At 37.1% G+C, this 13,422-nt stretch overlaps 1 protein-coding gene across 5 annotated transcripts in view; it reads left to right on the forward strand.

Moving 5' to 3' along the window:
* The window catches only part of LOC131328971 (probable LRR receptor-like serine/threonine-protein kinase At1g56140), a 55,871-nt gene extending 42,568 nt beyond the window's left edge, over window positions 1-13,303 (forward strand). For 2 of the 5 annotated variants that reach the window (XM_058361964.1, XM_058361967.1), the window contains 18 exons: window positions 2,030-2,101; window positions 2,198-2,269; window positions 2,472-2,543; window positions 2,686-2,757; window positions 2,875-2,946; window positions 3,116-3,187; window positions 3,297-3,362; window positions 4,261-4,326; window positions 4,508-4,552; window positions 4,995-5,059; window positions 6,003-6,388; window positions 7,858-8,056; window positions 8,134-8,343; window positions 9,550-9,668; window positions 10,049-10,259; window positions 10,341-10,575; window positions 10,702-10,852; window positions 12,902-13,303. In XM_058361964.1, the coding sequence (XP_058217947.1) occupies window positions 2,030-2,101; window positions 2,198-2,269; window positions 2,472-2,543; window positions 2,686-2,757; window positions 2,875-2,946; window positions 3,116-3,187; window positions 3,297-3,362; window positions 4,261-4,326; window positions 4,508-4,552; window positions 4,995-5,059; window positions 6,003-6,388; window positions 7,858-8,056; window positions 8,134-8,343; window positions 9,550-9,668; window positions 10,049-10,259; window positions 10,341-10,575; window positions 10,702-10,852; window positions 12,902-13,276 (2,560 nt within the window). In that variant the 3' untranslated portion in view covers window positions 13,277-13,303. Of the gene's footprint in view, window positions 1-2,029; window positions 2,102-2,197; window positions 2,270-2,471; window positions 2,544-2,685; window positions 2,758-2,874; window positions 2,947-3,115; window positions 3,188-3,296; window positions 3,363-4,260; window positions 4,327-4,507; window positions 4,553-4,994; window positions 5,060-6,002; window positions 6,389-7,857; window positions 8,057-8,133; window positions 8,344-9,549; window positions 9,669-10,048; window positions 10,260-10,340; window positions 10,603-10,701; window positions 10,853-12,901 lie in introns of those variants that run through there. The other 3 variants (XM_058361965.1, XM_058361966.1, XM_058361969.1) reach the window with 3 other exon arrangements.
* Window positions 13,304-13,422: the final 119 nt, after the last annotated feature.

A 13,422-nucleotide genomic window follows, 5' to 3' on the forward strand; every position in this document is an offset into this window, starting at 1 on the left:
CGTCAAAACTTTGAAGACAGTTTCGAGAAAAATAAGAACATAGGAGAAGAGTGTCACGCCACGACACATGCACAACACGAGCACGAAAAGAGCACGGGCACGACACAACATGATTAAAAATTTAAGCATATAAAATAATTAATCACAAAAGTATATGTAAGCTACGTGTACACTCTTTGTCCTATAATTGATGTGTCATAATGTTGATGATTACAAATAAAAAAGTATTATTCATTTTTAAATTTGCAATTGATTGTCGATTGATAGTTGAGTATGAGCTAATTTAGTTAAAATGTACTCAAACTATAGTGATGCAACTTTTACCTATTTACATTCATTGTATTACGAAATTGTAATTTTTCATAATATTTCATATTTTTTTAGTCTAATTGTTTTATTTAGTATTTTTATGCAGAATTGGTCGCATATTTTATTTAAATTCTTTTGGGAGCATAATTTGTGAAAAGCATAATTAAGTATGGAGTAGTTATGTTGATATTTTTTTACATTTTTGAGTTTTAACGTATTCACATTGTTATGCATGTTTCTTTTTTTGGATCGCATACATAGTCGCTCATGTGTAGTGAAATTCCTGGCTTCGTCCCTTCAAAGAGGCAAAGAGCCCAAACGAGTGGCAAAGGTTGGCATGTTCCCGAGGAGGGAGAAAGACACGAGGAAGCCAACCCATAAACTGGCGCTTCTCCAGATGTTAAAGGAGAGAAGGCGAGAAAACTAACAAACATTCGATTGATCCATGCTCTTTAGCCTGCTTCGGTTGTTATGGCAGGGCCCGACATTTAGAGGCTTGGTAGCAGTATAGCCATGGCCGAGCAGGTCGTGACCATATGGGAAATGGGGGAGATCTAGTGGCGTAGTGGCTTGAAAAGGAGAAGTGATCTCCGCAAGAGGGGGAGAGGTCTGGCAAGCTCGAGACTCGCGTGAGAAGCTCTGCCACCCCTGTTGTCGATGGGTACGGAAGAGGACATGTGTTAATATTTCATAGAGCCACCCGGTGTCCGAGTATTGGGCCCAAATATCTATAAATACGAAACATTTTCCTCAAATTTCCAAGAGTTGTTAGTTGATTAGGCACCCGGATAGTGGGGAAGTTGGTGAGTATTGATTTCGAGGAAAGAACATTCCTCTCCAACATCTCATCCTCTTAAGGTTTCGAAACCTACCTCACACAAAGCGACTGCCATAGTCCATTCGGTACACCCTTGCCTTCTCCATCACCCCCAAGAGATCCTCCCATTTCTCATCTCAACGGTTGATTATTCATACCTCTCTAGCACATATACACTTGGGTTGAAGAACATTTGACCCATACATCTAAGTGATCTAACCTCTCTTACAAAACACAACATCTACCTCAAGACTCTCACTAGTTATTTGTTTTAGTGAAGGAGATTAGATGATTGGGAATTGCATATTAGACATAGATGATCTCTTTTAGGTCGCAATAATTGAGACCAATGATTAAGGCAGTTGCGGCTTCTCTCAACTTCCGGAATCCATGATGGAAAATTCTTGTTGCATGTTCTTGTTCTCTTTTTTTCCTCTTTTATCTTTCATCTAAGTGAAGAACTGGAGAAGCTAATAACTATGTGGGCCAAATAATCACCATGAATGTATTGTAAATAAGCAGTTACGAAAACCCAACCAAAGTTATAGGAATTTTTTTGAAGAGAAGGTCATAGGAATTAAACCGAACCTAGTTCGATAGCGATACTTCCATAAGCTTCCAGAATATTTTGGAAGTATCTAGCATGATTTGGAACACTCCGGAGAAGTCCGGAAGGTTCTAGACGAGTCCAGAAATTCTAGAGGATTCTAAAGAAATCCAAAACATTCTGGAAATATCCGGAGACTTCTAGAGAGTCGATGATGACTCTCAACAGATGTAGCCTTAAGTTTCATCTCGTAAACATCTTGAAGTTTTAAGGCCTGCACCATGTAACCTACATAAGGCTGGTGTTGCATGCCGAAAATTGAAGCATTATACTTATAAAATTATCCACCTTGACAGCTACTTTGATAGTTCTGGAGTCAGTGGAGCTATACCATCGACATATGCTGCTCTACAAAACCTGCAAGCTTTGTAAGAGCTTTCTGGCTTATCCTTTCTGGTAAACTTGAACATCTTGTTCAAATTAATTGTATCTGTGATCAAGAAGGAATTTTTTGAGGATTTCAGGTGGGGTTCGGACAACGAACTCACAGGCAGCATACCTGAATTCATAGGGAACTGGTCACAACTTGTCGACCTGTAAGCAATCTTGTATGCTATGTCCTCTTTATTTTGATAGTCAGTACTCGATCTGACCATAGCTTTACTTTAACCCACATATCAATGTTTGGTAACTGAGATGTTTTTTTTTGTTTTATTCTATAAATTGGTACTCCATACAGTTACCTCTATTGTATGTACCATGGAAGTTGTAAATTTATTGTACTTAATTTATCTGTAGGAGGTTTCAAGGAAACTCCTTTGAAGGTCCAATACCACAATCATTCTCCAACTTGACCAAGTTGGTGTCATTGTGAGTGTTAAACTCTTTCAATAGATTTTTTTTTTTGGGTAAATAAATGTAATTCAGTAGTGCTCTCTTTCAATAGCTTTGTTTGTGTTAAAATATGGATGATATATTCTTCTCTTTTATAACATTCCGTGTGATTAAATAGGATTATAAGTGATTTATCAAGTGGAAGCACTTCACTAGAATTTCTGAAAGATATGACGTCTCTGAATACCTTGTAAGGCAATACGGCTATTGCTGACAATTAATTTTGAAATACTTTTAAGTTTTTTCCCTATTATCGTCCATTGTTTTTCACAAACTTAATCTAACAAAGTGGTTTCATGACTGGCAGAATATTGAGGAATAACAAAATTTCTGGTTCTATCCCCTCCAATATTGGTGATTATCAGAGTTTATCTCTGCTGTAAGTTACTGCTGTTAAATTTTCTTTGGCTTCCATATGTTTCAACCTGTAAGTTTTGCAGTTGATAAACTGGTTGATGAAGATGAAGCCAGCATTTCTATGATGTAAACATCTAGTTTTGAACATTTTAGAACTAACATGTAACTACCGGTTTTGTCTTATTTTCCAGAGATTTGGCCTTTAACAATTTAACTGGACAGATTCCAGATTCTCTCTTCAATTTGAGTTCCCTCTCTTACTTGTAATAAGCATTCTCTCTTACATGAGATACACATGTTGTGCAATGTTTTTTCTAGAAGAATATAGAAAGTATGATTCATTATGACTTGAACTAATTTGTTTATGTTTAGGTTTCTTGGGAATAATACATTGAATGGAAAGCTTCCCGCGCTAAAGAGTGCGTCTCTTGTGAATATGTAAGTAAATCTTACATAACAATTCGCAGGTCAATGAGTGTATGCAAGTGGTACTCTTTTTGTTTATGGTCAATACTGATCATACCAAAAAATAGATCTTATCAAATGTGAAGTTTTTAGAATATCATGGGTAGATGATTTCAGAAGCATAACCCATGGTTGACAGTCCTATGAATTGTTTACTTAATAAATTGTGTAGGTTCAGTTTAGGCAAATCATTACGGAGCAAGTTTTTTACAACTATAACGTCGAATCGTTTGTTTTCCCACATTGGTAAATATAACCTCTAAATCTAGTCTATGAACCTGGGTGGTCTCTACACTCATTGTCAATTGGTTTTGAGTTGGAAGCTTTAACATGATATTAGAGCAATGTTTTCAGAGGGTTATGGACAGGTGATGGTTGGTTCCCCCTTTGTTTGTCGTTGATAGTGTCATGTGTGTTGAATCATTTGTTTGCCTCACCATGTGCGAGTTAGGGGTTGCACGTGCGGGAGAGTGTTAGAGCTTGTCCCATATTGGTTAAATATTACATCCAAACTATATGAGCCTGGGCGGCCTCTCCACTCATTGCCAATTGATTTTGAGTTGGATGTTTTAACACTATTGATAGTTCCTTTAGACATAACAAGAAAACAAGTAGGATTGCGAAGAAAACCTTAATTTATTGCTTGGGAAAAATTTCCTATTAATGGGCATCTTGCTACTATGTTTTAGCCTAGGAGGAGACATGGATACCTATTATGAGAACCTGCATCTTAACAAAGTGATTGGTATTGATGTGTAAACTGTTAACTATGCCTGAGACTTCAGCGCTCAAATTTAAGACTAATCAATTTGTTGTTTATCAATAGAATGAAAATCTCAGCTAAGCATCCCCGTAATGTTGTTGCCTGCAGAGATGTGTCATACAATGAATTATCTGGGAGCTTTCCTTCTTGGATTAACGAACAAGGCTTGCAACTGTATGTTGAAGTCTTATGTCTCTCTTCTCTATTTGTGTTGGAATTTTTTGGTTTACTCTCCGGCATCCAGATAGTTGTATTGCCAGCTGATTTGTCATATTTTTCCCACAGTTCAATTGTGTATCAGTTGATTTTGTTCTACTCTCGAGACTAATGCTAGTTTTTCTAGATGTATATGCAGTAACTTAGTTGCCAATAACTTCACAATTGAGAGTGCAAACAACAGGTGATTCTCTCTGTGTCTCTGAACAGTTAGTGATACTAAAAGAAAGTTTTGATTAGTGTAAATTGATTCTCAAAGGTGCAGCAAATGAGGCCTATGTAAGAAGTTAGCTAGACAACTTTGCAAAGCATTCTTCCATGGCAACTGCAGGATATAGAATTGCAATGCAGTCAGATTATGAAGCCCTCCTCCAGAATCTTGATAAACAGAGCTCATACCTGACATCATAAAGATAACACGGAGAATCCATGATACATGTCCTTTGCAATAAGTACTGGAGTAATAATAGTTGAAAGCTTAAACATTTTTAATTACACTCCATGCTCGTGTTCTTGTTTCCATAAGATGTTACCGGCAGTATCTGATGAACCGTTCTACTCTAATTGCATTACTCATGGAAAATTGAACTTGCACTGATCAATATCCATTCTTCTTCTGCTTACAGTGTTTTGCCTTCTGGATTGAGCTGTCTTCAAAGCAACTTTCCCTGCTTTCGCAATTCTCCTATTTGTAAGTGCAATTTAAAACCTCCCCTCACTTGTGATTCTGAAATCGGACAAATCTACACTATGATCTTGGAAAGAGAATCTTTTTTAGTTTACTGTTCCTTTGAATCGTCAAACCCTTTTGATTGTAAATGTAGGTTGACTTAGATTGGTAACTGTTGGCTGACTTGGTACACATTATTGGGCTCTTTTTCTAATTGTTTAACTCTCGGAATAATTGGTGACTTCATGGTGTTGGAGGTCCGAAGTTCCAATCCAAGTCTCGTAACTTCTGTTCATTCCCTTGTTATGTGTTATTAGATATGCACTCTCTGTGTGTGTATCGGTGCACCTTATTCGGTGTAGTTTAGTTTGCCTCGATATGTGAGACTGGGCTGGCATGCAGAGGTGTTAAATAGTTTGATGTAGATTTGTTAGTTTGGTTTCTGTCCACTGTTATGAATGTAGTTATGCAAAATCCTTTCTTGTGGTTAATTTGTTTAGAGTCCACTGCGTTGAGTTCAATTTCTTACTACCTTTGAGATTTGAAGCCTAAACAGATTTATTTAATGTAATGCTCCTTCCCTATTTTTTCTGTTTTTATATCAACAAAGGGTTATTTTTAGTCAATGGCCAATTTTTCGAGTTCCAATCTCGCAATGCCCTTTGCCAATGGAAGGTTGTATAAGAAACCATCTACTTTTTTTTTTCTTTTGTCTCTTTTCAATGTTCCAGTTTTTGTACTTGTCAGATGAAGTGAGAAATTCCTTTCCTTATTATGCCAAAACTTCACATGTGAAATGCATTGACTCAAGTTTGTCTTCGTAAATTTTAAATTGCCACTTTTTAGATGTGCATTAAACCCATAAGATGTATCAAATGATCAACGAGATTTGGCTGAAAGTTTTTTTCTAGTGCACCTATTTGAACTCCAATATGATGAATTGCTCTCCCCTGATGGTTTGCAGATTTCAACTTTTCGATTAAGTGTGGTGGTCCACAGATTACAACTATTAATCAGATTGTATATGAGAGGGATAACGAGACTCTAGGTCCGGCTACCTATTATGTGACTAGTACAAAGAGGTGGGCAGTAAGTAATGTTGGACGCTTCATCAATAACAACATTTTGAATTATTTGGATCTCTCTACGGAAAATTTCACATCTACTTTGGACGAAGTGCAATCGAAGCTGTTCCAGACAGCACGAATATCGGCTGGATCACTAAGATATTATGGGCTGGGGCTTGAGAATGGTAATTACACCGTGACTCTCCAGTTTGCAGAGTTAGAAATTGCGAATCCCACATCATGGGAAAGTCTTGGAAGGCGTGTTTTTGATATTTACATCCAGGTCTGTGCAGAGTTATAAAAATTGAATTTTAAATGTGATTTTTTTTTTTCTGTTTCTTTATTTGTCCAAACATTTTTTGTTCACTTGGACAAGTTTTTCTAGATTTCCTCTTCATTATGTGTATTCACAACTTATAAAGTTTGTCATCATTAATTTAAGAGTTACTTATAAATAGCAGGGTGTAACATGTAGTAGGTCATCCCCTATTGTTGATCTCCTCGCCCGAAGTGCTGGGAATGGTGGACTGAGTTTTATATCCAAAATTTGGTTCTTGTTCGCTCATGAGTGATGCTTTTCGACTTAAGTTGTGTTCTCTCCCTTGGCAGCTTGTACCTTATTACGCTTTACGTCCCTATTTTCACAATCGCACCATCTAATATCCATTTGAGATTAATTCCCCAACCCTTTTCAAAAAATGTTGCCACAAGCTCTTGCTTCCTAATGCTTTTCCTTTCCTGCATTCTTTTGTTATATTGCATGAATCTCCTACCATTATATCATATGAATTCTTAGTCCGAACATAAAGGAACAGCCACCTTGATTTTTCTCAAAATTTTAGTATTTATTAATTTCCAGTTCTCACACACACACACACACATAGTCAGTCTCAAATGAGGTGGTCCGCATTTTAGTTCCACATTTTTCTCATTTTTCGATCGAATTTCGATTATCCGAGCCGCTCAATGTGTTCAAAACGTGATTTTAAGGGTACAATACATATGGTGTACCATATGCACTTATTTTATGGTTTATTCGTAACATTTTAGCGTGTTTTGTAACTTTTGTTCTAGAATTTATAACTTTTCAACAGTACGATTCGTAACATTTTCATTATGATTCGTAACATTTTGGTGTATCTCGTAACCTTTATACGGTTCATAACTTTTAGCAATACGATTCGTAACATTTTCTATATAATTCACAACATTTTGGGAGTGTATTTGATACACACCCAAATAAATGGTGTGCATTATAGTCTTTCCCTACACACACACACACACACACACACACAGAGTCCGGTTCCTATCCACACCTCTTCACGTCCGCACCTGTTCTCACCTCCCCTTTCCCGATCGAATTTCGATTTTTCGAGCCGCTCAATGTGTTCAGAGCGTGATTGTAAGAGTACCCGCGAGAAATTGGCAAAAAAAAACACACCGGGAAGGGCTTGATTTGAGCAGTTTTTTATTGAACTGTTCAATAAAATACAAACAAAAACTATTCGGATGAAGCCCTTCCCAATCATTATTTTTGCCAATTTCTCGCAGGTACCCTTAAAATCACATTCTAATCACATTGAGCGGCTCGGATCATCGAAATTCGATTGGAAAAGGGAAGGTGCGGACGGAAAGGGGTGTGGACTTGATCCGGACTGTATGTGTATATATAAAGTAGTCTAAAACACCCATGTCTTATAGATTCCAATGCTTTGGTTCTTGAGTTTCAACTTTCAACCTCTTTCATTCTAGGGGAATCTGGTTTGGAAAGATTTTGACATAAAAAAGGAGGCCGATGGTTTCTCTTACCAAGCTGTTGAGAAGGATTTCACGGCTGCTGTATCAGAAAACTACCTTGAAATCCATCTATTTTGGGCTGGTAAAGGGACTTGCTGTATACCTGATCAAGGTATATACGGGCCTTCTATTTCAGCAATCAGTGCCCTTCCAGGTAATAGGTTTCTTAAATATTTGAGGCAAGTTTACAAAAATTAGTAATAATTTTCTAACGACTAAGGTTTTGTACAGAGTTCACCCCCACTATTAGTAACAACCCTCCAACAAGCAACCCTCCAACCAGCAACCCGCCAACCAGCAACCCCCCAACCAGCAAACAGAGCAAGACCGGTTTGATTGTGGGGATTGTTGTTCCCGTTGGAGTTGTAAGCTTTCTTTCAGTACTTGCGCTATGTTGTTTCGTCAAACGCAGAAAAAGGCCAGGATGGGACGATGATGAAGGTAAAAAAAATACTCAGAAAATTAAACAGTACGCCGACTTTGTTATCAGACCATGACTGTATTGGACATTCTTCTTTAATGGCATTATAAGATGTATGGGTCCGATGCTGTATATCCGTTTTCTTACTAGCATCGGGCTTGATATATGCTTTTTTCATAGATTGTGTTCAGACATGATGGGGAGGTATGAGTAAATGTTCTCTTAAACACTCTCCCCTTTCTAGCCAACCAACAATCCCATCACAAAACAGCCCATCCCTACCCTTTCTTTTCCACTTGTAGTTACGTTAAATGCTCTGGATTATTAAGGAAAAAGAAGTTAATGCATTACTCTGTATCAAAGAAACACTATTTGGCACTGCCCTTAGTGTCCCATCCAAAATTAGTATGTTCGTGTACTTCAAGGTGCCACAGAATGATAATGACCATCGTTTAAGCTTAGGGAATGACTTTGGTGTCTCCACCTATTTTGGAGACACCGTAATTTTTGGCATAACAAAACCATTATATATAAATATAACCAAAATCATTACAAGCATAACCAGAACCATAACAAGGCATTGGTTGGTTTTTAGTTATGCCTTATGCCTTGTTATGGTTCTGTTATGCTTGTAATGGTTTTGGTTATGCTTGTAACGATTCCGTTATGCCAAAAATTATGGTGTCTCCAAAAGGGGTGGAGACACCAAAGTCATTAGGAGAATGTCTACGGTACACAAGGGTGTACGGTATGCATCCTTATAACCAAACCATTGAGAGGCGTAACCAAATCATTGAGAGGCGTAATCAAACCATTGAGAGGTGTAACATAGGCAAAACATAGGGGTGTAACCAAAACCATTGAGAGGCATAACCTAGGCGTAACGATGCATACCATATGCACCCTTACCATTGAGAGGCATAACTTGACCATTGAGGGGCATAACTTGAATCATTGAGAGGCATAACCCAAAACCATTAAGAGGCATAACCCAAAACCATTAAGAGGCATAACCTAGGCGTAACCGTGCATACCATATGCACCCTTACCATTGAGAGGCATAACTTGACCATTGAGGGGCATAACTTGAATCATTGAGAGGTATAACTCAAAACCATTGAGTGGCATAACATATTTAGTTATGCCAGGTGTGTATTGGAGTTTTTCCCATAGTGGAGTATTAACTTCCTAGGACATTCACAAACAAGGATTTATTGAACTTGCAGAGCTCCAAGGGATGGATGCTAGGCCCTACACTTTCAGTTATGCTGAACTAAAGGCTGCAACAGAAGATTTTAATCCTGCAAACAAACTTGGGGAGGGAGGCTTTGGACCGGTTTTTAAGGTAAGCATCCATCTAAAAAAAAGTAAGGTCATCGTCGAACAACTTCATATTGCTCTATGAAATGGCACCGTTCTTGAGATTCCCTTAAATATATATCTGCCACTGCACCTCTCTTCTCTTCTTCTTCTTTTTTTTTTTTTCCCCTTTTAAATCGTTTTGGATGGCAGCAGTAGTCGTATTTCAAATCTTTGCTATGGAGAGAGGCAGTCCACTGCAATTTTGTGAAAATAAGACCATGGAAAATACAAACCCCGCTGTTGGAGATATTTTGCAAAGAACAACGATTTGTTAGTCCATAACATTTTTCCTTTTCATGAGATCAGAAACCCTGGTTGGGAGTGGACATTTTATCTTAGAATTTTAAATTTCATATTCTATAGGGAACACTAAATGATGGGAGGGTTATTGCTGCCAAACAACTTTCCGTGGCGTCCCACCATGGAAAGAGTCAATTTGTTGCAGAGATCGCTACAATATCTGCTGTTCAACACCGGAATCTTGTGAAATTGTATGGATGCTGTATTGAGGGGGATAAACGACTTCTTGTTTATGAGTATCTTGAAAACAAAAGTCTTGATCAGGCATTGTTTGGTACAAGGACAACACCTTTACTGTTTTTTTTTTTTAGTATGTCTAAAATACGACAAGCTTAACTTGTTTGCTTTTGTTAAGCAGGGAAGACAAGCTTGTATCTTAACTGGCCCGCTCGTTTTGGTATATGCTTGGGAGTAGCAAGGGGTCTAGCTTATCTTCACGAGGAATCTCGGCTACGCATTGTACACAGGGATGTTAAGGCCAGCAATATTCTTCTCGACTTTGACATCAACCCCAAAATTTCTGATTTTGGTTTAGCCAAACTTTATGATGACAAAAAGACCCACATCAGTACTCGTGTTGCAGGGACAATGTAAGATTCTCAGCAGTTGATCTCCATGTATTCTTCTATTGTTGTTGGTTCTGATATGCAATTTTGGAATGCTAGCAGCTGAAGTATTGACTTACATGATGAATTTTTTAATGGTTACTGATGCAGTGGGTATCTTGCACCTGAGTATGCTATGCGTGGGCACCTTACAGAAAAGGCCGATGTGTATGGCTTTGGTGTTGTAGCTTTGGAGATGGTGAGTGGAAGGCCAAATTGTGACTCTAGCTTGGAAGAAGAAAAGATCTATCTTCTCGAATGGGTATGATTCACTTTCTTTTTGGCACTCAATAGTTGTTGATCCTTTGAAAAGTTCCTACTAGATGCGTATAGTTGCGGGTACAGTCACTACAAGAAATTACACAATTACTGACTAAAATTCCCGACTAAAATTATTTTAGTCGCCAATTATTGAACAATTGCCGACTAAAATTATTTCGTCGGGAAATAATTATGTTTGCCGACTAAAATAAATTTTAGTCGGGAAATAATAATATTTGCCGACTAATAAATAAATTTGGTCGGTGAATATCAATTTTCCCACTAATTTAAAACCCAATAAATGAAAAACATTTTCCGACTAAAATTAGATTTAGTCGGCGAATATCAATTTTTTCCGAAATTTAAAAAAATTAATAAATGAAAAACATTTCCTGACTAAATAATTTAGTAGAGAATATCAATATTTTCCAACTAAAATTATATTTAGTCGGCAAATATCAATTTTTTCCAAAATTTAAAAAATTAATAAATGAAAAATATTTTTGACAAAATAATTTAGTAGGGAATAGTAATATTTGCCGACTAAATTTACATTTGGTCGGCGAATATTAATTTTTCCTTTCTTTTAAACAAAATTTCAATAAAGGAAATATTTGTTGCAACGAGATTGATCACACGATGAAACTTTCCCGATCGAAACCGTTCAATTTTTTTCCCGATCAAAAGTAAATTTTTTTGTCTTTATTCAAAAAAATTGAATTTCGATCATAATTTTTTACTTTTTAGATTCTTTTCGTCATGACGATATAATAATCCCCAAAAGATTGACTAAAAACTAACAAATACGAAAAAATTTGAATAAGGACAAAAAAATAAACTAGTTGACTTATTTAGCCGACCATATACTTGAGAGTCTGGAGACAAAAATTAATTAGAATAAAACATTATTAGAATATTCAAATTAAAAATGAAAAGCATTTAAAGTTAATTTTTTGTATAAACCGCGCAATCAGAAATGGTGTTGATGCGTTCACTGAAGTAGTATACTCCCTCCGTCCCTTTTTAAGTGTCCTGCTTCGTAACTCCAACTTATTAAAAAGACATCATCATTATACTTTTCACATCAACTTTTTCCTCCATTTTCCTTACTTACCCATCATCATTACACTTTTACTCACTAACTTTTCAAAATGGAATCTACTTTTAGGGGCAAAATGGAAAATTCACCAACTTTTACCCACTAACTTTACAAAATGGACACTTATTAAGGGACAGCCTAAAATGGAATACTGGACTATAAAATAGGAACGGAGGGAGTAGAATATATAAATTAAAATTTCATTCTTGAGCACATGTGCGTTGCTAGCTAAATGGTTGTGTGGCTTGGACATGTGAACACAAGGTTGGGGTTTCGACTCCTGAGACTGGCACTTTGATGATAAAAAGGGGCAATTCTAAATTACACGTGGCTGGTCAAGGGGCTACATTGTGCCAACGCGGCACGTCCTTTTTCCAGTGATTATGTCACATGAAAATTATTATTGGCGACTAAAGGATTTGGTTGCTAATAATAGTCGGGAAAAAAGACATTTGGCGACCAAATCGTTAGTCGCTAAAACATTACATTTGCTGACTAAACCATATTTAGTCGGCAATTACATTTGCCGACTCTCATTCCCCGGCTAAATTGCCGACCAAATTATTTAGTCTGGAAAACCCTTTGCCAACCAAAAAGTGGACATTTGGCGACTAAAATGTTAGTTGAGAATGGTGTAATTTGTTGTAGTGAGTATGTTTTATGACTCTGGTTAGTGATTCAGCTGCATCTTCATGCTGTTGTTTAAAAAGAAAGAAGGATCGTTGTATATTGAAAACGTTAGGTTGATTAATTTGAGCATCATTAAAAAAACGATTCGTTGTTCAATAGTACGAAAAAACTTATCATCTCTTTATATATCTGGAACCAAATTATGATATTTTTGGTGTTAAAACGTGAATCAAACACAATCAATATTTGATCCACTAATCCTGACACCCAGCCTGCTCTATTTTATGATTCCTATGACATTTTAATCTTCCCTCGTTTTAGGCATGGCGTCTGCATGAAAATGACCATGACATTGAGCTAGTGGATGCTAATTTGTTGGAATTTGATGTGGAAGAAGTAAAACGAGTGATGGGAGTTGCTCTTTTGTGCACCCACACATCCCCACAGCTACGCCCATCAATGTCGCGTGTAGTGGCAATGCTTTTAGGAGACGCCGAAGTTAGCCCTGTTACTACGCGGCCTGAATATTTGACCGACTGGGAATTCGACAAGACAACCACTTTTATGACTGCTGATACTCAAGTGAAATATAGCCAATTCAGTTCATCAAGTGCAACCATGGGGGTTGATCCAAGCCATTCACCGATTAATGCACCTCATCAAGTGGAAGGGTCATCGGAGAATGCAGTTTGTTAGTTTTTCAAGAAAGAAGCAGTGATTAGTTCATCGGAGAATGCAGTTTGTTAGTTTTTCAAGAAAGAAGCAGTGATTAGTTCAACAAGAGTAAAATGACATGAGATTTCTTTTCTCTAGAAATTATTGTTGTATTTCGTTTGTTGCTG

Source organism: Rhododendron vialii, chromosome 6a, assembly GCF_030253575.1.
Source record: "Rhododendron vialii isolate Sample 1 chromosome 6a, ASM3025357v1".
Classification (NCBI taxonomy): Eukaryota; Viridiplantae; Streptophyta; class Magnoliopsida; order Ericales; family Ericaceae; genus Rhododendron; species Rhododendron vialii.